General features: G+C 47.7%; 2 protein-coding genes across 2 annotated transcripts; one reads left to right on the top strand and one right to left on the bottom strand.

Moving 5' to 3' along the window:
• Positions 1-2,415: 2,415 nt before the first annotated feature.
• LOC144168738 (putative elongation factor 1-beta) lies at positions 2,416-7,687 on the bottom strand. The gene is made up of 2 exons (XM_077697688.1): positions 7,235-7,687; positions 2,416-2,743 (listed from the first exon to the last, which is right to left on the bottom strand). Exons 1-2 carry the CDS (start codon positions 7,571-7,573, stop codon positions 2,438-2,440), a joined length of 645 nt encoding a protein of 214 aa, XP_077553814.1. The 5' UTR covers positions 7,574-7,687; the 3' UTR covers positions 2,416-2,437.
• A 243-nt stretch (positions 7,688-7,930) lies between these two features.
• LOC144168739 (SRA stem-loop-interacting RNA-binding protein, mitochondrial-like) lies at positions 7,931-25,226 on the top strand. The gene is made up of 4 exons (XM_077697689.1): positions 7,931-8,099; positions 9,786-9,844; positions 11,235-11,342; positions 24,602-25,226. The coding sequence occupies exons 1-4, from the start codon at positions 8,039-8,041 to the stop codon at positions 24,629-24,631; spliced, it is 258 nt and encodes an 85-aa protein (XP_077553815.1). The 5' UTR covers positions 7,931-8,038; the 3' UTR covers positions 24,632-25,226.
• Positions 25,227-25,536: the final 310 nt, after the last annotated feature.

Genomic DNA, 25,536 nt, shown 5'->3' with positions numbered 1-25,536 from the left:
CGTTAACTCCACGTTAGCATTCAAGTGATGCGGTCAAATGGAACTAGAGGCCCCATTACAGACGTCCAGTCATGTGTCGTCGCGACAGGTCAGTTAGGCGGCTGCCAATCGCACAAACAAGGTTCCGTGACGTCATAGAAAAGTTGCGGGAAATTGGCTAAGGGGTCGCGACTGCCTCAGACGTTTTGTTTAATATCTCCGTTATTTCTTCGAAGATTGCGATGATATTGGTATCATTGTTATCGGGACTGAGCAGTCTTTCTAATAAACCCAACTTGTATTTTGTCTTCATGGCTCCTTTAACACAAGTACCCAGCATACACAGCAGTCCCCCCCACCAGCCGACCCCCTTCCCTCTACCTCACCTTTGGCAGCCCTTACTTCTTCCATTGCCGACCTTAAACTACTGTTCCAGTCAGAATTCACTGCTCTTGTAGTCAGAATTCAGGCCTTGAAAGATAAAGCAACTGACACCACCAAACGGAAGAAGCAACGCAAACCGGGCCCTGCTCTCACCCCTGCCTCGTTCGCCGACGCCATTATGGACGACGCGCCTACCCAACCCCTCACAATATGGCACTGGAACTGTCGATCATTCCGTAAAAAGAAAGCCTCCCTCCAACCATATACATCGCAACACCTCCCAGCTGTCATCACCCTTCAAGAAGCTGACGCACAGCACCCGACCCTTCGAGACTACAATACCTTCTAAAACGACTCATCCATACGCACAGCTACACTCGTCCACAACAGATATACTGCCCAGCACCATGACTTCACATTCACCATCGATTGTATCCTCGTGGAGATACTACCAACTCGAAAGGGTGACCGCAGTATTTTTGTGCTAAACGTCTATAGTCCCCCTCAGCTCACTCTGGCCGACTTCCCCTCCCTTTTAAAACAAGTACTTTCCCTCGCTGAACACCAACAGCTTCTGATCACTGGAGATTTTAATGCTCCACATATGGCCTGGGGCTACCCCCGTAATGCCCGCAAAGGCACCATCGTATGGGACACTATGAATCAACACCGGCTTACGCTCTGCAACCTCCCGAACACTTCCACCAGGATAGGCAACAGTGTATCAAGAGATACCACGCCAGACCTCACTTTTGTTCGCAACGTGACGGTATACACATGGCAATGCCTCCCTGACATTTTTGGTAGCAACCACCACATCATATCCATAACTATCCAAGGTATTGCCCCTTCTCGCATAGGCACAGCCCGACTCATGGACTGGAAAGCCCTTCGCGAACATTTACCCGCGGAAGAAATTAATGACCTCAATAGATGGACAGCCGCTCTTTCGGATGTACTGAAAGCCCACTCAAAAGAATTCCCTCTCGCCACCGACTATCCAGCCGTCGACCAACACCTCAACAACTTGTGGACTGCGAGAAACAGCCTCATCAAGCGTTGGAAGCGCAACAAAACAAATCGGAAGTTGAAATTACACATTGCGCACCTGACACGGCAAGCTGAAGAATATGCACAATCCTTGAGCCAACACAACTGGATGCAATTCTGCGATCTCTTGCAGGGCACTTTGGGCACCCGTAAAATATGGCACCTAATACGCTCCCTAACGGGAACGAAAGAGACAAAATCAGCCACTGAACAGCGCATACACCGCCTTATACACAACCACCCAGGCACCGAGCAAGAATTGACACCTTACAAAAGAAATTCGCACGTGACCTGTCAAAACCTTCTCAATATCCGGTGTACTCGGGCTGCCACAATGCCGCACTTGACACACCCTTCACCATGCAAGAACTCGAAGCCGAACTGAATAAACTCATCCGCAACACCACGCCGGGACACGACCATATCCCCAATAAGCTCCTCCGCAATCTGGACGACTTGGCTCTTGAGAATCTCCTCCAATACATCAATGACCACTGGGCCCGCGGCACGCTCCCACCACAGTGGCGCCATGCCGACATCACCCTTTATTCCAAAACCTCAGAAATCCGTCTCCCTTTCAAACCTATGTCCTATTTCTCTTACCTCGTGCATCTGTAAGCTCATGGAACAATCCTCACGAGAAAACTTCACATTCCACAGTCACCATTACACCGAGGGGTGCACAATTCTTTTTCTACGGACTATTTACTGAAGCACGCTTGACAATTTGCAATTTTATTTTTCTTACTGTAAATCAGAAAACGTTGAATTTGAAAATATTCGCCAGTACTGGCAAATCATTATTCGCAATCATCACACACCCCTAGCATTCTGGCATTCCTCTAGATTACCATCAGCATGACTGATACTAGCACGAAGCAGTGTACTTTGCCTTGATTGTCCCTTTAAACAAAGGACATCATTTTAGCTTGAGAAAGACTGGAGACTCCATGCCTTTGCAGCAGGAGCCTCGCACGGGCTGCAGGGCAGCCAACACTGGGAGAAGTGGTGCGGGGGGGCTTTATTAGATCTTCTGGAAGGCAGCGATGTCGACGGACTGGACGTGGTCCTTGAAGTTCTCGATCTCCTCGATGAGCCAGTCGATGGAGACCTTGTCGTCCTCGACGACGCACACGATCTGCAGCTTGTGGATGCCGTAGGCCAGGGGCACCAGCTTCGAGGCGCCCCACGTGTGGCCCTCGCAGCTGACCGTGCGCACCAGCCGCTCCAGCTCCTTCATGTCCGTCTCGTCGTCCCACGGCTTCACGTCCAGCACCACGCTCGACTTGGCCACCACGCCGGGCTTCTTGGACTTCTTTTCCGCATACGCCTGCACGGAGATGAGCAAGGGCCGCTCCCAACAGTTCCACCCATTTTCTCCACACTTTTCCCGAAGGACAACAAAGCCACCGAGCGCATCATTGCAGTTTCTAAATGATTATTTACTTAGAGAAGTAACAGTGCACTGCGTAAGTGAAAGCCTACATTTCGGAGCAACCAAAGGGACACTCATGATTTAGAAAAGGCTACTCGTGGGCCACATTCATGCCATCAAACTCTCCACACTGGTTTATACGACAAAACTTTGGGATTTCTGAGGACTTTAACGGGTGCCCCCTGCAGGAACTTTTAAGGACAGTACCGTGGGAAATCCAAACAAGACTTTAAGGGGTCACTGCAAGCTTATTTTTCAGGAAACCATGTCAGTGAGGTGCAAACATTCTTGTTGAGCTCACAGAGTACTATGTACAGGTATCTGATAAAAGCTGCACTCTCATTGACTTCCCACAGACTAAAAATGAAACCAACCTCATATTGCTGCACGTCTCAAGAAGCTGCTGGAGGTTAATGAGCAACAAGTGCATCAAGTGAGAGAAGTGCTTTCTGAAGTGCCTGTTCGGCTACGCAGTGCATCCAGAACCAATCAAACAACAAACCTGCCAGGCTGAGCCATGAGAAGTGCTCGCACCCACATCTGCCGCTGCAGTCTCATTTCCCGAAAGGGTACAATTACTAGAGGGAAACTTGACGCTGTCCACAATAATGAAGCGGCATTGAATGGGGAAGCCGGTCTTACTGGGCAGGCAATGAATGCCACTTGCGCCAAGGCTAACCAAGCCAAAAAGAAAACGAGGTGGGACAAGAGTGGGACCTCAACACGGAGTGGAGGCCAAACGTGGGCCTCGTAGCGACACAGGAACACACCGGCAACTAGGCGCCAAGATGGGACAGCAAAAACTCAACTGACTGCACAGGAAAAATCTTGGGGGCCTATCCGCAGTCCACAGTGACTGACTACAATGTCCAGAGAGTGTGTCGGCACTGAAAGACCACAGCATTTGGCACGCGAGAACTTCGAGTTGGGCCACAGCCACGCTTGGTGCCCGTTGACGCTGCAGTTCCCTGTCGCGTGTGCCGGTGAACTCGTGAACATTCCCAAACTTTTTCAGGTGCTCAAGACAAAATTGAAATTGACAAAGAGGAGACCTTCACTGTTTTCGATGGCTATAATGCACCAAACAGAAGGTTTTGTGGATACTGGGTCATTGTTTTACACAAACCTTGTGCAGGAGTCATTTTTTTTTTTTGATAAAGCTAAAAATGGAGGAGATTTGAACAACCCTCTCTTAGGAAAAGGCTGGGGTGAAGTGGAATGAGTGTTGTACAACAGCCTAAAATGTTTTTCCCTGGACCTCGAATTTCGCACAAGGTTTACTGTAAGCTCTTGGTCACATTCTTCACATTTAGGTTTATCTTGCTTCATAAGAAGAACGTTATGACAGATGTTCATGTGCAATGCGGAGGAGACATAAAATAACTTCTATTTGGCGTTATCGTGCCTGCTTGATTCCCACTCTACTATAGTGAGTTTAACCATGTGAAGTTTGTTGTTGGTTTCCTTAACCCATGAGGACTGCTTTTTTTGTGCCAGTTTACTCCGTGTAAATTTCACACAGTCACTGTGAGGAATCTGCACTTGTTTTATTCATCTCTTGTTTTATATTCTTGTATTTGTTTTATACATGCATCCGTTCTCTCATTTTCCATTAATTCTGCTAGGAATTAATGGCTAGGAACCCAGCACAACTTAATGCCCTGTCCTTGTGTTTAGGCTGATGGAATTGTGTATTATGTCCCCTAATAAAAATTGAGCTGCATTTTTATAGTGCACTGCTGTGATTACACTGATAGTCTACTCTGACTTTCTGGCATTTTTCTTCAAAGCAAAGGAGCAATGGTCTGTGGTTTGTTATTAAACAGTGTCCTAGACAGGCATTTTGTAATTATGGAATGACACATTTTGGCAGCGACCGGATCTTAATGATGCATGAGCATGTCAGCATCGTTCTATCAGTGAGTGGCAAGTCATTTGTTTTGACGTAATGGCGGATGATGTCCTATACGTCCTGGCAAGAGACAAACCAAAATCGTGCACTGGGTCCAATCGTTTCAAGATGCCTGGCTGAGCCATACAGAATGCAGCCATAGTGCAAGCAGGAGCGTACAACAGAGCGATAAATTTGTGAAAGGCAAGCCTGAACTCCAGTGTTTGCGTGACAGGACTTCATGCATGTTTAGAGCTCGGGATGCCTTCTTTTCCAGCATGCTGATGCGAGGTAGGAAAGTCAGTTTTTTGTCAAACATTACACCAAGAAATTTGGGTTCATTTTATATGGGTAAGTCGATATGCTTGAGGTGTAGGGTGGGATTGGTCTGTAAGCCTCATTTGAGTGAGAAAAGAATAGCCACTGTTTTGTGTGGTGAAAACTGGAAACCATTTTTGTCTGTCTATGTCTGCCATACTTGTGTCTCGTATGTTGCTACGTTGAAGGATGTGCAAGCTATTTGAAGATCAACACAGGCAAAATACATAAATTTCGGAATTATTTTGGATATGGAGTTAATTTTTACGACAAACAGTGTTGTGCTTAGAATACACTCCCGAGGGACCCTGTTCTCCTGTACAAAGTTTCTTCATAGGGTTGAGCTCAGGCGCACTTCAAAGGGCATTCAGGCACTTCAGCATTCTTCCACAGATAAGTTTGCTTTTTTAGCAGTTCTAGAAGTAGAGGGCCTAGAACCTGCCTCAGTTGCATCCATTGTCCCTTCAGGCAGGTTCTAGGGCCTCTACTGACTGCATGAGGCGGGAGAAGCCGCTCTGTCGTCTGCCACAGCGCTTCGCCCGGCCACCCACATCCTTCCAGTGCGAAATCCCTCAGCAAGCTGAGCGGCGCAGCGGAGCACCGTAGCAGACGACAGAGCAGCTTCTCCCGCCTCATGCAGTCAGTGCGCATGTGCCGGCTGTCTCTGATTCTCGCCACTTCTCAGCGCTGGTGCTCCGCGGAGCGCAGTGGCCACACGCTCGCCGTTTCCCTTCAACAGTGGATCCCACTGTACACCACGACTACAACCAAATTGGCTGAATTCAGGGTCATTCGCTACACAAGGTTAACCCTGGCCGCCAGAAAAAAGGGAAACTGAGAAGGAATGAGACGACAGGAAAGTTGTTAGAAAAAATACAGGAAAGAGAAAGATGAAGGCAGGGGGGACAGGAAAAGGCGACTGCCAATGGCCCCCGGATGGGTAAGACCGGAGGTGCTATCTACGAGAAGCAGAGGCCAAACTGGTGTTGCTTTCGCCAAAAGGCCTTAAAGGTACAAGCACCCAGCATCGGCTCAACCACCAGGATCCTCGTTTCCCTGGACACGGCACTGCGTCCGTGGTGTCGCACAGGACACTGCTCTAACAGATGCCCCCTGCGGGGGGAAGCAGTGGGCCAAATCAAATTCTCGCACGCCAAACGATTGGCTTTCAATACCAAAGTAGAACACAAGCGAATTCTCGCAAGCTATTCCTACAGTGCATACGCGGCCAGTCGCCAGCATGCGGAGCGAAGTATTTTGTTGCTCGTACACGAATAGATCTTGACAGTAATAACAGTGCCAACACCCCTTTAAATAAAAATACACATTGAATCGGTTTTTGTGAAAGGAAATGAAAGAACCACGCGGTAAAAACAAAAAACAGTGTCGAAGAGAGGGAATTTCTCCTGGTCGTGACTGGCTAAGCATGCTTGGCATCCTTGGGACATCCGCGAAAACCAATATTGGTTGCTGCTCCCGTGGCAGCGTGTTATTCGGCCCATTCCGAAATGGGAATCTCGAGCAGGGCAATAGGCTACTTCTGGCCCTCACTTTTGTCACAGCTTGAGATGGGGCGTGAGAATAACAAAACGCTTATTGCCAAGGGATATTATAAGCCAATAAAAGACGAGTGCGGGCACAATTTTTGGTAGTTATTGCTCCCGGCAAAAGAGAGACGGTCAAAAACAATACGCACGCTGTCACATCGGATGAGGCGACCAGTACAAACGCGGGAAAATTGAATAAACTTCCATTAAACCACTAACCATCGAATAAACAGCGCAAGGGGTTGGGAGGGGAAGACAGGAGCGCCAATCACGTGGCAGGGTCCGAAAGACTTGTAGCGACACTTGCAGCGAAGGAAGCCCCGACATGCGGCCAAGCATTTTTAACTTAATTTTAGCCTCTGAGGCCGCCCTAGCCCTCATCGGCCCGCGGTTCCCACTCCTAGTAGCGCCCGTGGCTCTTGGCAGTAATCTAGCGAGGAGCATGCAGGACACCGGCTTGGATTAGATAACTGAAACTATTGCCCGAAAGTACCGAAGGCTCGCTAAATCGACTGTTTGTGCAGCCGACAACCTTTCGAGCCTCGAGTGGACCGGAGCTGAGCGTGCGGGTTAAGGTGGCAAGGCGCCACACAGCAGCGAAGCAACATCCAGAGCTGCGGACGCACGCACCTGGAGCCTCTCCTGGCGAGCCTTCTCGGCCTCCTCGTCAACCTCGTCGTCTGACCCGAAAAGGTCCACGTCGTCGTCGTCGTCAGCCGCCTTGGGGGCTGCCGCGGCGGCGCCCTTCTGCCCGGGGAAGGCGGATCGCTCGGACGGCGAGAAGGAGCCAATGTGCCGGTACCAGCGGGCCGCGTGCGGGAACTTGTCCGACGAGGGGGCCCCGCTCAGCGCGCCGTACGAGGCGACGTCCGCCTGCGACGGCTGGTAGCCCTCGATGTAGCTCCGCTGCGCCAGGTGCTCGTTCAGCTTGCTCACGCCGCCCTCGCTCTTAAGGTCGCCGAACGCCATGCTTAGTCAATCTGCTGACTACCGGATCACTGTAACTGTATGCACACAACACCGCTCACTCCGGCCGCGCCTGAGGAAAGAGAGCACTTCGCTCGAAAAGACCACGTGTAAGGCGCGGACAATCGGCGAACAAAGAATGAAAGTTGAGTTGTTGCAGTGGCGCTGCCTTCCTTACACAAGGACCATTTAATTGACTTTAAACATGCTATTGCACCCAACCGCGAAGTGGAAATTTTTGTTTAAGAAATTTTTATTTTATTTAGCCGCTAAAAACCACGTGTGGTGCCCTGGTGTGTCGTCTTGTTCATTTGTGCCGTGCACTGGCCATTGTAATCCTAGCCGAACACAGCCAACTTGCCAAGCCAAGCCGCCATGCCATGTCCTTCCGGGCGCAGCGCGCAGCTGTGAGCCGTGCGTGGTCTTGTGCCGGTTTGCGGTCCGTACTGTGAAAGTCCGTGTGCAACGATGACTTCACGTAGCGCACTGCGCGTATTTGTGGCCAACTTACCGTGGACAGTTGGCAAACGTGAGTACCTGAAGAATACATGCTATGTGCAAAAGGCTGGCCGTTGTCGCTCGCGGCGGCACGTCGCGTGCAAGCACTGATCCAACCACGTGAAACTTCTACGTAGTGCAGCAGCAAAACTAGGCCACAAATGTTCAAAACTCCGATTGTTGCAAATGCAAGTGCGGCAAAATAGACGCAGCGTCCATTTCTATACCATGGGGCTATTAAAAGCGCTAATGCGCTGAATTAAGACCCGGCACTGAAAATTCCCGCCGGCCTAAATTTTTGAATAGAAGGTCGCATTTCAAGGTTCGTTTCCAGCTTTTGTTAAAACCAGTTGCAAGGTGAACTGGCCTCGCCGTTTTGTTTTTGTACTAGCTCCATAATCTTTCTACTACAGAGTTCGTTGGGCCAGGAAAGTATAATTTTATTCAATAAATGCTCATTACTGTGGAGAATTTCGCTTTAGGCGTTATGTTGCCTGGCCTATTTTTTTCGTTTAATTGCTCCTTGGTTTCATTTGTTTGCAACTGCTGCTGTTTCGATAGGGGAGATAGTGGGTGGATCAAACGAAAAAATGCATTTAAAGTAAACACAAAACATAATTGGCCAATTATTTCTCGAACTGTTCATTTGGTTTTTGCAGCAGCGAACCACCTAAACTGTTCCAAATATCAAGAATGGTGGGGCAAAAAAAAAAAAAGAATCGACACAATTTAAAAATGGCTGAAAGGAAGCAGTAGTAAACAGATCGGTGCATGGCATGCATGGAGTCGTTGAAGGAAATTGGTGTTCGACTGCCTGTGTACAATCTTGTGTAGTAAATTATATGCTTAACCATGCATCGATGGGCACTGAAGGCTGAATAACTTTTTGTTTGAACAGAAAGTCATGCATTTTGTAGCGCTGTCAGGTTTTGTTTGAAGATCAAGTATGCTTTCTGGGTACGTGGTACTAGCACTCTAGGGTGGCCCACAGAAAGAAAACACGTAACGAAGGGTAGACTTCAACTCACTTTTTACTAGATACACATGGGGGACGAACGGTACGAAGTGTTAGTTTTTGTGGTGTGTGCAGCGTGACCACAATGCGGAGGGCGCAGATTGCGGCAGCGTCACGAGGAGCCGAAAGAAACGACGAGTGGCCGTCAAGCTGCCATCTTCTTTATTGAAACGTAATACGCGTGAGCGCATGGCGTGCGGGAGTAAGACAATACGCCTGTACAAACGAAAAACAAAAGCCCCAAAAGTGCAGGGCGGTGCATGCTCTGCGGTGAGTCACGGAGTCTCTTGTGCAGGCATACGCACTGCAGTGCACTTGGCATACCATGTCGGGACACGCGCCAAGAGGAAGAGAACCACAACAACAAAAGCAAAGAAAACCTCATTCATTTTTCTTGTTAATCGGTGATTCAGGAGCTGCAGGGTGGTTCCTGAATTGCAGATCTGGTTTGCAGGCCAGACACATGTGCACCTTAATATGCTAGGCTAGGGTGTGTAGGAGCAGGAAAGAGGGAGGCAGGAGACGGAGGAGGCTAGGGAGTTGCCACATGAAAAACTGCAGAGTGTGGTTTGCATATTGGAGATGTCTTGGTTTGTTCATTTAAACCTTGTGGCTTCATTAGTGCGTTGTTTCGGGCTGAGCTTGTTGGTGTTTGTAGGCAGGGGGGGCTCATGGCGTGCTCTCCCTCTTGGTGTCTTGCAGGGGAGCTGCGGGAGCACTTCTCGCAGTTCGGCTACGTCACTGCGTCCAACGTTGTCTTTGTGAGTACCCTCTTCTTGGTGGCTGGTGGGCAGGCAGTCGTGGGACGAGCATCGTAGGCATTGGTTTGACCTTGGCATGGCTGAGTGGGACGAGAGTAAGCCACAGGAGCCGTTCTGTCTGGCTTGTGGAACTTGGCACGAGGTGGCAGGGTTGCTTGACTAGAGGGAAGGCCACCCGATGAGCACGCATAACGGGCACTGAAAGCCGACCAGCCTCGGTAAGCAAGTTGTTGGTCATGCTGCGAATGGGCTGGTGGGTGCTGCACATGTATCTGTTTTTTTTTCCGGGGGCGAGGCTGGACTGCTCCTCCCGGACTCCTCCATTTGGTGCTGTAACGTACATACACAGCTTTCGTTGTTTTTTGTTCTAGTGTAGAGATCCTAAATAAAGCGACAAAAAAGATACCTGCAGGGATTTAGTATTTACAGGCCGGCCTATTTCGCACTGTGATTGCTGACATAATGTGGAAGTTTGTGGGACTAATTATTTTTCTCAACATTATGGGGCATTTCTGCATCGAAATTTATTGGCCTTAAATACCTTTTTCTGCAGTGATCCTGTGCACTAGAATTAGAGAGGTTGAGGAATGACTCTGCTTACTGGGTCTGTGCGTATGGGAAGCGAGAGAATGTGTCCTGAAGTCTGGCTTTGTTGACTGTTGTCCTACAGGCTTGGGAGTGCCCAGTCTGGAAACCGTACTCTTGCAGTGTCCCCGTGTGGCTGTTTTTTGAACGGCTGCAAACATGGGTGTTGGAATCTCGTTGGGCACCGTTCTGTGTGTGAAGGCTACTGGAGTGTACGTGCTAGAGTGGCCACGAAAACAAAGGAGGGCTCCTGCAGCTGGCCCTTGTCTGCAAGGGGACTGAGGCACTTCGCAAGCACTTCAGCCACCTGGAGATTGCTTGTGGGGCAGGAAAGTCATTGGCTCCTTTGGATGAACTTCCATTGCCCTGTTCTGTGGGCATTCTCAGCTAAATGAGTTGGAGTGTAGAAGACATGTGGGCTGCATTGTGGGTTTTTCGCATCAGGGGAACATGTGTCTGCCTGTGGTTGCTGAACTTGGCTGCAACAGAATGTTGGAGAGGCGAGGCAAGGGGCAGTCTGGCCTGATCACAGCCATTGATTGATTGATTGTAGGGTTTAACATGCCGACACAACGCAGGCGATGAGGCGCGCCGTAGTGGAGGGCTCCGGATTAATTTTGACCACCTGGGGATCTTTAACGTGTGCCAAAAACTCGTGCACACGGGCGTTTTTGCTTTTCGCCTCCATCAGAAAAGCGGCCACCACGGCCGGGAATCGAACCTGCGACCTCTGATCACAGCCATGTGTGTGTGTGGGACCCGCAACATTGTGGGGGCCTACGGTGGCCCCTGGTTCTTTTTGCAGGACAAGAAAACAGGCATGTCCAAGGGCTTTGGCTTTGTGACCTTTGGCAACCGGGACGGCTTTGTCAGCGCCACCAAGCAGCAGCAGCACATCCTGGAGGGGTCCACGGTGAGCCCGCCTGAACTGGCACGGTGGACGTGTCCTGCCAAGCACTTGTACTGAGTGTGTGCACGGGGCTGAAGGCAGCACAGCCATGCAGAGACCTGGCAATTGTGGCTATGCATGGGAAAACCCTGTGGAGCGTTTGCCTCCATATAAAGGCCACGCGCTCTGTTGGCCCTTCCTTCGATGGTGAAATGCGAGCCTCGACTGGAATTAGATGGCTCGAGGGCACCTGAATTCTTCTTTTCCTTGGAGGAAGAGATGGGCAGCTGGAGTGCTCCCTGATTTCCACTGTTGTTGGCCCATTTAATGATTAGTGCAAGGGCCACATCCTCAGTGCTTCGTTGCGGGTTCTCGTATAATTAACTCTGCACTTCGATTATACTTGGTGGTTAACTCTTTCGCTACCGCGCCTATCAAAATCGATCAATTTGATCGATACTTTTGGGAGTGCCTTTTCATAGCGTTCCAGGCGTTTCTCGAACAAGTAAAGCTGTTCGGAGTTAGATCAGAAAATGGCCTTTCAAAATCAGTTTTGTTTTCATTTTTGCAACGGAAACGTGATTTTTGACACGCTTTTGAATCACCTGGGTGTGGAAAAGGGGCGTGGTCATCGCGCGTCAAGGCTACCAACGAAGAATGCGTGCAACTCGTAATTACTCTGCACCAGCGCTTGTTCTTTGCTATCAGGGCGTGAATGGGGAACTAGCTAACGATTTTCAATCGTCAGGTTCACACTCTGACAGTAATAATCCCAGAAATCGGCTGAAAATGTCAAGCAGTGCCTGGTTGCAAAGCTACTTTATGATTTTAGGCAGTTTTATTGCCTTTGCGCAAGTTGTTCTAAGTACTGTGGTAGTTCTACTTACCCCAGGACCATTCGCAAACAGTTTACAACAGTTTCGGTTTCGTTTCTGCATCGCGAAATTCATATTTAGCGCTACTACGCAGTTACCGAACTTCAAGGCTAACTGCCATGGCGCCTGAAGCGTCCGCGACTGATCCTCGAACAAAGCACGCCGCTCCTCATTTCCCCCCACCCTAACCCGATTTCTGCGATAAGAACTTCAGATGCAAGTCAAAAGGTCACACCCAGTCGCCAGATATCTGTTCCGCCGAGGCCAGCGCTTCAAACCGGCCTTACACTGCCAGCTGTTCGCCTTCCAGTTTCGTTTTCATGCGAGGGTATATCCGGGTGTCGAATGTTGCTGCTTAGTTGAACTGTCTATTCGGACGGATTCTCTGATAAGTTTTTGTACTGTTTCATTCGAAAAATGTTAGGTGGCGCTGCAACAGAGGAGGCTCGTTGTGCTGATCTTTTTCAGCGCGCGACTGCTACTCGGCCAAAGATCGCAGGGGACGATTCTAGCTCATCGTACCTCATTTTTGCGAGCAAGGCTACAATTGCGAGTAAGAAGATGATAATAAAGCTCAGCTTTGTGTTTTGAGAGATAACTGACCGTGAACGACAACAAACATCAGCCACGGCGTTCCGTTTTCAACTTCATGCATGTTTTTTTCCGCATCGCATGCTTGTCCCAAATATTGTGCTCGTTGTAAATGCAAAGTCAGCCATTGACAAGATGTTTTTACGTTATGTGGGGGCAAATTGGTGCCTCTGATAACGTCAAACCGCCAGATTTATTCCAGGGAACCACCCGAAATTGCACATTTTGAATTAGAGGTTGGGCTTCACCGCATGACACGAGCACCGTGCGTGCTAACATTTTTTTTTTATATCTGAAAAACTGTTCCGCGCAAGTCGACATTTTTTTAGGGTGTGTTTTTGAAATGTTTCCCTACAAAATGTATATTCTAATTTTTTTCTACTACCGGTGGTTTGATATACACAACTCCTTTTTTATCATTTTTTTCGACAACTTGACAAAAATTTTGATTTTGATTTTTTTTTTCACAACTATGATATATGAAAACCTTTAGAAAACTGGTGTTATTGGAAAGGCCGTTAAATAATCTGCATTTTGTGCTCCTGCAATTTGTGCCTAAATAATTTTTTAGCGGGAAAAAAAATGTTTTCTTGGACCCCCCAAAATTGGTCAATTTTCTGCGGTAGCGAAAGAGTTAACTGGGTCTATGAAATCTTAGGTAGGGACAGCGAGTACAAGCGGCTACATGGCTGAAGGATAGGAGAGAAAGTGAAGTGGTGGCCAGGGCACGGACGAAATCCGATGCGTCTGCTGAAATTTCACCGCGGCCCGCCAAGGGAGATGGAGCGGAAACTCGTGGGGCTGTTCCTGCCAGTAGCCTGGTTGGGGCTCTGGCACTGCGGGTTGGGGCCTGCTGTCTTCCCACTTGGCTTGGCTATGTGGCACTATGTGCTAGTTCCTCATGTGACATCTTTCCTTCATTGGAAACCTGTCCACATTACCCGATGACGAAGTCGTTAAACCTGTTTGGGATCATCGTGGTTCTTTGTGGTGGTGCATGCAGGCAGGCGTACCCAAGCCGAGCTCTGTCGCCTCCGACATGCGTGTGGTAGCGTGGTTTGAAGCGAGCGGCCAGCCAATGTTGCTGCCTTGAAGAAGCCGAAGGCAAAACATAACTTGTTTACTTCATGGCGAGAGATGAGCTGAAGCCAAAGAACAATGCCCCGACAGGTGACGTTACAGTACAGTACTCGAGCAGAGTGACAGCGTTGATTCACTGCTCAAACAGGGGCGCTTAGGGGGGTCTTATTTATTATACCCAAAGCGCCAACGGTCAAAACAAGCGTTCCCTCTAGTTTCTGCACACGACACGAGCGGCACAGACACACACAACGCTCTTTCCAGAGTTCGTGAGCAGTCGGTTGTAGCGGCGCACGCTGAGTCTGAGAGAGGGGAGAGAGGAGGTCTCCACAGCGGCTTCCGCGTCCTTTGGCAAGTTGAAGCCTGCCTCTTCTCCAACGCCGGTTTGAATTGCGCCGATAGCGAGGCGCCTGTGATCCAGACCAGACGTGTAGCGACGCGTTTGAATTGTAGGCTGCAAGCGTGAGTCACCAACAGAGGGGGCCTGCTTGAAAGGCGCACGTAGTGGAGGCTTCGCCGCACAGCCGAGGAGTATTGAACGAAGCCCAGCGGTGGGCTGATTCGTAACAGTGGTCAGACCAGAGTGCCACCCTCGTCAGATGGTCGTTCCTTTGAGCTATCGGATCCGCTGACATGTGCAGATGACACTGGCTGTCCGTTCTGGTCAGTCCTGTCTTCCTTGTGTCCCATTGAATCCCTCGTGGTTTGCTCAAGTTGTAGAGCGCAAGTACTGGGCCTCTGTCACTGCATCCTTGGCACTTCGAGGAACTCATTCTTGTGGTTTTCCCCAGGTTCATCTTTGATCGTGAGCCTTCACAGTGGTTCCATCAGTCATTAGATTCTTGGCAGAAATCTGGCAAAGTAGTAGACCATTCCCAGTAATCGCTGTACTCCTTGTATGTGTGTTGGTCGGGGCAAATTGCTTAGACCTTTTAAGGGTCAACTTTCAGGCCTTCTTTCACTAAGGGTGTCCCAGGAACACCATTGCTGATGTTTTCAGCCGTGTTTTCTTTTCGTTGAGGCGTGTTCGCTGCTGAAGATAATGATAATAAAAGAAGTGACTCGCAAGGCACGGGCATAGCTCGTGCCTCGTGCTTAAGGCTGTTGCTCGTGATCAGCCCAGCAAACGGGTGACCGACTGTGCGGCTATGTTTTTACGTCGCTTTCTGCGATAGTCTCTTGACTCTGAACTTGAAATCGATTGCATGCTTCTGGATTTTGCTAATGCCTTCGACACGGTTAACCACCAACTTCTAATGTTTCACCCAGTTGGTGAAACATCGATTCTCAAAATTTGCAATGGATTGCGTAAACCCTGGATAAATCAGGACTGATGAAAAAACTCAATAAACTTTATAAAAAATTTTTGAAAACTAGGAATGCTGACATCTTTAAAGCTTTTAAAACTCTCCGCAATTACGTCACTACAGAGCTTTGCGTTACGAAAAAGCACTACCATTTTAATCTTTTTAGTTCGTGTAACGGACACCCTCAAGACATTTGGAAAAAATTAAAATACGATGCTTGGAAATCCCACGGAGTCCCTAAAAAAACTTATAAAGAATGGTGCAATGCTTTCAATGATTTTTTTTTCCATTCCAACCGTTTGAATGAATACTGAAAGTTTAAGATACCTAAATTGCTCTATGGACGACACTATTTTTCTTGATCCTATTGCTGACAATGAAGTCATCGCTGCATTTATGTCTCTAAGCAACAGTAATTCCTCCCACGTGAACGGTTTCCAGATAAAGCCCGTAAAGTTTGTCATTGATTTATTAACGGAATGTCTAACACACTTTTTTAACGTATGCTTCTCAACTGGAGTTTTTCTGTGCAGTATCCAGTTCGCTAAAGTTGTAGTATTATTTAAAAAGGGCGATCATAATAATTTCTCAAACTACCGGCCTATTTCCATTTTACCTGTTTTTTCTAAAGACATAGAAAAAATTCTTCTGAAGCGCTTATCGTCATTTTGTGATTGCTATAAATCATTTCCCCCCTCAATATGGATTTAGAAAAAAATAAATCGAGTTGGCGCTGCTCGATCAAAAAGAGTTTATTCTGGACAATTTTGAAAACGACAATGTTGTTCAAGGTATTTTCCTTGACTTCACAAAAGCATTTGATTATGTCAGTCACGAGTTCTTCTTCATAAGCTACATCTATGCGGATTTCGCGGGAAAGCTCATTTTATAATATCATCTTATCTGTGCCATCGATCGCAGCTCATTGAATTTGAAGAATACATTTCAACAACAAAACCAGTTAAGTATGGCGTGCCGCAGAGTAGCGTTTTAGGTCCGTTCCTTTTCATTTTGTACACCGAGATTGTGAATATCGATGAAACAGTTCAATACATAATATACAGGGGTGAGACAGCCGCGCATATTGCGCAGTTTTGATAAAAATCTGTTTTCCTGCGCCAGGCTGCTCCAAAAGCTTGAAAATTGCAAAAATTGCGCCAAACTGCTCCAGTCTGGGAGCTAAGTATTTTAATGCTCTGTCAGTTTCAGTAGGGAAAAATGCCTACTGACAGCATAATTTACTAGCATACCAAAGGTGATGCTGTTTGTAAAGGTTTAATTGATTGATCATTGAATAAAAAACCCACATTAAATTGTCCCCGAGGTAGTTTTTTCGAGAGTCACACTATCGGGTGGTACATGTTAATTCTGTGAGTTTTTAAAGTTTTCCCATAGAAAACCATTCCAAAGTCCTGTAGAAAAAATACTTGTGTACTGAGGAGACCAACTACTTGTGCAAGTTGATGAAAAAAACGGCAATTTTCGAAGCGCCGTGTCTCCGGAACGACATCACTGGGTACCGCCATCTTGGTGTAGTGAAGATGGGAAAACATGGCCGCCGGGCAAAGCAGTTACTCGTGGTTGAGGCAGAGTGCACTTCGCCCATTTCTACAGAGGTTTGGGTTATGAGGGGGGCTGGGTTTACCTTTAGTCATTTGTTTCGTTTGTTCTGTTGCGGGAAGTTGCACGACTCGAAAGATCGGGGTTCATCAAAACGAACTTGGTGCCCACGAATTCGCCATGTTTCAGCCTTGAGTGTGAGGTGCAGTGCGTGCTTGTAGTGAAATTTCGAACCCATTTGTGGTGTTATAAATAAAACGCTGAGTATTCCTGCCTTTGGCAGTGAGCTTGCGAGCGTCGGGAATGGGACGATCGACACTGCAGGCTACATCACCGCAAAATGTTCAAGCAGTGTTCGATAGCTGGACGGGTTAATATTGCACGCTAGTAATAATGGTTCATCTATCCGAAAGGAAATTTAATGCCACGGGGACGGTGTCTAAACATACCAACGTTACTCGAATTACGATCGTAGTGAACGCGCACTTTGGGGATTGAAATGGAAGGGCTGGTGGGGTGCGATGAGCTGTCACTTGCTTTGCGCAACTTTTGCCGGGGCTCTACACTTGTGCGTAAAACCCAGTCTGGGATTACAACAATAATAATTTCGGCGTTCATATGATAGTAAAAATGCTTTACAATTGCCTAGTTTTTCAATTCGTTATTCTCAACGGCGCTGCACGTTATCTATGCATATAGCCTAACAATTTACAAATGGTTCGTAAAAAAGGTAGTGCAGTTCGTACCTGGTAATACTGTGGTAAAAAAAAACTTTATTGAAAGGCTGTTTCAGTGTTGTGTAAGTTCAAAACCGATTAAAAATTGCACTGTTCCACCTGAGAGGTGCCAAAAATGTGATAGTTTAGGCTCCTAAGGTGGCATGGTAGATGTTGTTCTGCTCCAAATCAGGGTTCTTCTGCTCTAAAATCGAGATTTCGCTGCTCCAAAAACTGCTCCCAAATCTGATTCGCCTGTCTCACCCGTGAATGAATGTTGACGACACAAGTTTATTTTAAGTGCGAATGCACTTCTTAAGCGAGCCTGAATCATCCGCCGCCGTAGTCCGCATAGCAACAGCTGCGGGTGCGCGCGCTCCTCGTCTTCCCTAGCAACGGGGGGAGATGGGCGCGCGCTGTCTGGCCAGGAGTGGGGGATTGGCCAGGAATCGGTCGTGAGAAGGGCTAATGCACCCGCTTAAAGGAGTACTGACACGAAATTTCAAAGCTGAGATCCGCTCTAGCAATCAAGTACAACGACAACACAAATAGGTGTCTGTGAATAAATGCATCTTTCTTTCTTTGTAGTTGTGTGTGTGTGTGTGATCTCTCTTTCGCGAACATTACCGAGCCGCGCAAATTCAACTCGTGCATTCGCACTTTCACATTCTTACCCTCGGGGAAATGCGGGGAATTTTTTCTCCGGTAGCTGAGGTATTGATTTCGTAAATGGCGCAAATAAGATTCGCAGCTGGGCATTCAACAATATTTTAAAACTGAATGCTAGCAAAACCAAAGCAGCAGTACTTTTTCATCCACGTCATAGAAATCAGCGCAGTTGCACCTGTTGTAGGCAATCAGACTCCAGTCGAATTTGTTAAATGTTTCAAAACACTAGGTGTATATTTTGAAGAAACTATGTCATCGAATAAACACACTGACTATTTAATCCAGAAATTATCCCAGGCCACAGATCTTATGTGCCGTTGATGTGCCGTTGTTCTTTTCCAATATCAATTAACTTTCTACTTTACAACTCCATTTTGCATACCTGCCAGGTTTCCCGAATTGTCCGGGAGACTCCCGAATTTTGATGGTTTTGTACGATTGTACAGCCGAAACGAAAATCTCCCGAATACACACCCGTGTCAGGCCAAACCTTTCTCCCAGTTTGGACACATTGTGCCGGAGCTACCCGACAGTCTAATACAATCCTACAGCGATTGACATCGTGATAAGTGAGGAGGTTAAAAAGCGTAGTCGGCCATGCGTGCAAGTTAAGCTGCTTAGTATAACACAGAAACGCAAAATGTGAGAGGCAGTTCAGTATGGTAAAGAAAAATTGCACCCAGTTTCGAGCACCATCCTACCGGCGAGCGGCCGTAACACGTTCCACTCTGCGCAATGAACGTTTTTTCATCATCATCATGTCTAACACAACCCTCAGCCACGTTCTTTTGGCGAGGAGTCACAGGTACGAACATTGTTACGCTCTGCAGTATTACCAGGACTTCCTGAAAAAGGTGGCGTCAGCCCCGCCAAAGATTTACCTAGCATCTGAGCAGTGGTGCATACCTCCTTAGTTGTTTGGACGAAGCAGTGTAAATAACTGCACTCTGCTGCTACTAATTTTTCGATCCCTTAGCCTCCCCCCCCTTCCCCTGTCAGAGCTCCCTAATGCCATCTCGGAGAACCTGGCAGGTATGATATTGACAGCGGACTAGTCTGGGCTACCACAAAGGGGGAAATATAGGAAAAACAAGTTTTACAAAAATGAGCTATTCGCCTAGTAAGCAAGGTTCCGTATCTTTCTCCTACACGAGAACTATTTAAAAAGTAAAAGGTACGATGTTATTTGCATGGATTCTATTTATAGTTATAAACTTTGCCGGTGTTACAAACAAGCAGTAGTAAATAACGGCTCACTAATTAATCTAGCTGGTCTAGAAAAGCTCTCTTCGATATATTCTGCTCGCAATCCTGAAACCTGGAAGTTAAAAAAATGAAGAACAAATTATGGAGAACAAATGTTGTGATACAGATTGCTGTGTTTACTAAATAATTTTCAAGAAATTTCTACCATTCCTTTTAACCATATACGCAGCATCTTATACCTAACTTATGATGTTGTTAAAAGGATAAATATTTTCATTTCTTGGTACTGTATTTGCAAGTTTCTATTTTTCCAAACCCTGTTTAGTATGAATTTTGAGTACTGTTTATAGTCACTGCATATATTGTATATATGCTGTGTTTTTGTTTGTGTTGATTTTTGTTAATGCTGCCCAATGCCGCTTGCCGCCTGTCGCACCGGGGGGGACTGGGGCTAGTCAAGGTGTTTTGCGGCTTTTTTCCGGCCTCCCTTTGCGCGAACGTGTTTGTGGTTTTTCGCGCAAGAATTCAATTTGAAACAAAGACAACAAAAACAATCTTTATTCACAAACTGATTTGCTAAGTGCATAATGGGCGCAGTTGGCGGACATCTCTATGCAAACAATAATGAACGGAGTTTGCTGAAGTTAAACATGAGAATGGCCTGTTGCTGTTTTTGTTTAGTACCATGCTACACTCCCAGCCCACCAAGGAAGCGGGTTACAGCTGAAGGCGAAATAGCCAAGCGCACCATGTCCTGACACGGGGTGGCTTAGCTTCCTTTGGCAGTGAGGGAATCGTACAGTGAATGCAAAGAACATGATGAGGCTGCCCAAGTGCCCTTCATTGCTATCATTGCCCAGCCTGTTGTCTCATTGTCCTCTCGGCATTCTTCTTTTTCCGCCTCCTTTTTTTTTCTCTTTCACCGCATCACTAGGACACCTGCGTTCACGTCACCATGCAGAGAGGACGTTCAGTGGAAGCGTACTTTGCCGCTCGTTTCATTCCCTCTTCTGCGTTAGCATGCCCAGAAATCAGGTTCCCAGGCTGAAGGCCACCGTGCTGCAGGCACCGGCGTTGCCCGTGCAAAGCTAACGTCAGCAAGCTGTGGTGGTTCTGGGGAAGCGTTCCCACCTCGCATTCTGTTCCCGCCCCTACAAAAACTTCCCCAGTTTTCTGCTCAGCTCACTTCGCTTTGCCTGCAAGGGCTTCCCTGAGAAATGTGGAGTCAATCTTGGCATCTGTTTTTTATTCTCTGAGCACATTGGATGGTGTGGCTGGGCCCATGAAAATGCCTCGCAACGTCGGCCCTTGCCTAGACAATCGTCACAGGACCCCTGGATGTGCAAATCCGTCCGGTTGCTTCTCTCAGCTAAAGGGCCCGTGGATTGAAGCGTAGGCGACGTTTCTAATTTGGCTTCTGTTCACGCCCACCTCTGGACGGCCAAATTCAATGCAGTGACCTTGGAGAAACATCCTTCAACTGAACGGCGCTTGATGAAATGGTGTTTAATGAAACGGCTTTTGTGAAATGACTATGTAACGGCATTTGATGAACTGTATCCAACCCATTAGAGCCACATAAGCTTGGTGAAGTGAGAGTCCTATTTGATTCAGGGAGATTCAATGTCGTCATTGTTCATTACCCGAAAAAAAAAATGTTCTGCTCTGTGGTTTCCGCTAACACTGGTGCGATTCATGGATGGTTATACACCGAAATGAGTTATCTCTGCTGCCTCGACATCAGAAACATTCCAAAAAACCAAGAAGCAGGCATTGGCTTTTCTTGGTTATACTTTGTTTAGAATGCAAAACATGGCTGGGTCTCAGTTGCTGAGTATTTTTGGGCGTTTGTATCTTTGTTAGCTTGTCAGTAATGTTGCCGCTTCTGAAATAGTGATAGTAGAGCGTCTGCTATTTTCAGCTTTTTGTAAGCCCCTTGACCTAGCTATGTCCACTGAGCAAAGAGCTTGTTGTCTCGAATAGGTGGAATCAAGTTCTCTCAGCGTCAGTGTTGTCATTTGCTCCCTGTGGGGTGCAGGTGGTGGCGGCCGCCTACACTGCAAGACAGCACACTTATTCTAAAGAGTGTGCTGTCTTGCAGTGCAGGTGGCCGCCACCACCTGCACCCCACAGGGAGCAAATGGCAACACTGACGCTGAGAGAACAGGCGAATTTGTTGATAGAACAGGAACAGCGGCATGGTGCATTGAGGAGTAGGGGGCAGAACACTTGGAGCAGGGCCACTTCACTTGCCAGTGGAATACGGTACGCACCCAGAGAGCAGGTGGGAGAGGGGAAAACAACGAGCGAGGAGGCCTTTCAGCGATCTCACCACGCTCGGAAGCTGAACAACCTGGTCTGAATAGGTTGACACCGTCCTTCTAACATATGCCTCCACCTTCAGCCTTTGTTTCGGCATCGAAAACAGGCGGTGAAATGCTTCTGTGTACACTTCGTCGTCATCCTCGCTGCTGCTGCTTGTACCTGACTCTGTCATTGAGCTCCAGCAGCTATCGCTGCAGTCGTCCTCTAGTTCGTCAAGCACTTAAGGCGACGACACCTTGCTGCCTCCCTCCCCAGTGCCTGTAACGATCAACAGGCAAGGTTAGCGGGGACTGCTAAAACCTACCACAACGATGTCAAAATCGTTGGAGCCTGAGCACCAAACACGCTTGGCTGCCTCCATTGCCTCTGTACCACAGCGCTTGCTGGGCTGCGACAACTGGCGGGAGCAAAAAAACACATGAAAAGGGGAGGATATGACCTTAAAAGTCATGTGACTTCCTTCGCTTTTCAAACGGGAACAATTCGGACTGCTCCCGGCTGCTCACGGCGCAGCGAAAGTGATCTTGCTCTACCACAGGTCCACTGGATGACAGTGCTCCTGCTCCTGTTCGACCACTGAAACATGCTGGCTCAGAAGAGGGCACTTTCGGAGTGCTTTTTAGTGCTCTCCCAACGGAATTCGCAGTTAGTAACACATACACTGACAGCAAGAACGTCCGCACCCTTCTGACACAAGGCTTCATTCCGAAATGGGCTTTAAAGAACTTGAACTCCTTAAAGGCATGATGAGGGTACACTGGATACCAGGAGACATGTTTGGCAGGAAACAAAAAAAACAAACCTGCTCGCCCGCGAAGTGCTTCTTTGAGCACCTGGCAACAGTGGAGAAACCTAGAAGGCCGTGATCCCGTCAAAAATCAACTTGAGGAGTATGCAGGGAGCAGACGCAGATTCACTCCTCTGCTTTTAAAATTTCCGGGGCAAAAACAAACCACCATAAGGCTGGCGCAAACACAACCCATACTCACACCTGACAAAGTAAACCTGTTCAAGGGGTATATAAATATTCCTCCACCAATGTGTTAGGTAAGTCAAATATGTATCAATCAAAAGCACAAGTAATGGCTATGCCCCAAAGTAGACGGAAGCAATATCGGCAGGGAGTGGTTGACTGAACCTTGAAAAAACAAACTGCGTGCAAATTAACGCGGACAAGAACCCATGAAGACGGCACTGCGCTTGTGCCGTCTTCATGTGTTCTTGTCCCCGTTAATTTGCGCGCAGTTTGTTTTTTCGAGATGCATCATTACCAACTCGCCCAACTCTCAGCCCTTTTACAGTGACCGAACCTGCCACGCTACGGCAGTAGCTATCGATGGCAGGCTTTGCCCAGAAAGCGATAGGCACCCAACCAGCCTGGCAAGACGCACCAGTGAGGAAATCCCTGGAATGAGGAGCCTGAGCCAAAAGGGCAGATAAATTTTCTCTCTCTCACTCCCAAAGGCAATCTAAGAGCTGAGCATGGAGAGAGCCTGTGGGTGAGAAAAGATGTCTGGCCTGACTGCCATTGTTGCCCCTGAGAGTTTCAGTGGAGGGACACCTGCAAGCTTGGCCCACTTGGGCCCCCAGGGCGATTTATACCCCCGAGGGTGGTGCTTTGCCGCCTGAAAGTACATAACATTGCTGTGTCGGTTTTACATGGGCAGCTGACGTGCACAGTCTATTGACGAGTGTGAGGGGCACTATTGTGCACGGCATTTTGGTGTTGGGGCAGTAGGGACAGGGCAGAGCCATCGCCCGCATCGACCCAGTTGTGTGTAACTGGAACAGACAAACAAGACAGACACACGGAATTAGTCTTAGCTAGGCTGCAGATAGGCCACACGTATGTGACGCACTCACACCTGCTCACTGGGTCGTCAAGACCCCTTTGTAGCAGGTGGGGAGAGGGCCTGTCCGTAGATCACATATTAATTACATGCAGTGCACTCAACACAACACGACACAGGCACTTCCCAGAAATCCCAAAAATCCATCATTCTTTTTATCGGACGAGCCTGTGTTCTTGGTCAAATGGGTTTTAAAGTATCTGTCAGGGCCAAAGTTTCTACAGCTGGTCCTCAATCGTCCATATTCTTAGCCTGGCCCTATACATCAGCCATGTTACTTTCCTTTATTCCACTTCACCTTTCGATTTCTCTTTTACAGCTGATTTTAATGACTCTGATTAATCCCGCTACTCTTCATAATAGCATTGTTTTGGCACTCTTTGCCCGTTGCTTGCGCCAATAAACAAACAACTAACTAAAACGATTCTGATGGCGACCATGCAGTTTCGTCTTCCTCACGAAAGGAGCTCAGAACTTGGACTGTTGAGGCAGCCTACATGACTGGATGAAATGTTCTGAGTGCGGGATGGACATTGACTAAAGCTCAATGTGCGTTCTTGTTCTGGAAAACACCTTGCGGCTGAGGAAACTTTATCGCAAATGTTAAGCAGAAAACTGCTGTAACTTTATGCGTCTTCCTGGGAACTGATTGTCATCGATGCTCAAGAAAAATAATATTTTCTGATACCTTTCACCTCTGCACGCTAAAAGCTTTGTTGGTCATCCACCTTCTCAGAGTGGAATGGCTAATGATTTTTTTTTTTCTTTTTTGCGTGTGACTGTATTTCCAGGTAACGTGACAGTGGGGGAGGTCACGTACATTGTCAGATATGGCAGTGAAAAGTCATTCATAAGTTATTAAAAAACATTAAGCTCCGCTTCTGTTACCCAACAGGCAAAGTGCTAACGGGAATTTTGTAAATGCTAGAATCTGAAAGCTGGCATGATGGTTAGCGCATGGGCGTGGGCATAGTCATGAGCTACTCTACATTTGACAAGTGTCCAGACTAGTCTTCATTTGTCACTGCTTTGCCTTTTCTGCATTGCCTTTTGTTTTTTGTGCACACTCATTGTCATGTGTTTCCTTTGTTGTTCCGCTTTCAGCTGACAGTGAACCCGGCCACGAATTCCTAGTGGCTGCAGCGTTGTCCAAGGGCCTTCCTGGTAGATCGCCATGTCCTGCTGCTGTCCTTCCTTTCACCGCCAACATTATGCACATGCCACCAGTTGCAGAAGGGAACTGCGGCCAGGGTGAATTGTAGCTGCTTACTACGAGTGTGTGATGGTGATCTGTTTCGACGCTTGTCCACGTTGCTGTGGCCCTGACCCTTTTTTTTTTTTTTTGTAGGAGCTGTCAGTGGCCTTAAGAAGGGGTGCGGCTTATATAGAGTACGCTGTGCACAATTGTGTATGTAGAGAACGACTTAGTTTTAAACAGCTTGCCAAGTTAATTTGCCCAATTTCATCATTGTAGGTGACAAATTGTACAGCTAGTTCACATTTTTCTGGCTGCTTCAAAAATGAATGGGAAGCTAGAGTTTGTAACAGCTCTCTGGCTGGTGCAGCACAGGTTTTAGTTCCTGGACGGGTAATTTGTGCACTGTGGGAGCGGTGTACTGCTGATGCAGCCATTGCTATGTTTGCTGTCGCTGCGCTGTGTTCATGATCAAGAGCTGGCAAAGCTAATCTCGAGGTGCATTTTTGGCAATAAAAGTGCAGTGATGACAAATGCAGTCCAGTTCAATTCTTTTTGTCCCACAAGTTTCGCTGAGAGCTTGCTGGGCTAAATGCTGTTGTGCACAACTCGATGGGGCCCAGGAGGCCACTGCAAGACAGCAGTGGCACAGCAGGACGAAGAACAAAAGGTGGAAGACCAGAGAGAAATGCCAAGTTTACGCAGCTTCTCAGCTTGACAGAATTAACTTCGCTACAGGATTAGATTCACACCCGTGGTAAGGGAAACTTAGTGAAAAGCGCATAATATCACCAACAGTAATCAATGCTAGCGGTTAAGAACTCCGGGCAGGGCAAATTTAAGA

This window comes from Haemaphysalis longicornis, unplaced genomic scaffold (assembly GCF_048455015.1).
Source record: "Haemaphysalis longicornis isolate Haplotype H1 unplaced genomic scaffold, Haemaphysalis longicornis Haplotype H1 scaffold_2, whole genome shotgun sequence".
NCBI classification, from domain to species: Eukaryota; Metazoa; Arthropoda; class Arachnida; order Ixodida; family Ixodidae; genus Haemaphysalis; species Haemaphysalis longicornis.
Note: the sequence above shows the minus strand (reverse complement) of the source record. Positions and strands in the feature narration are given on the sequence as shown.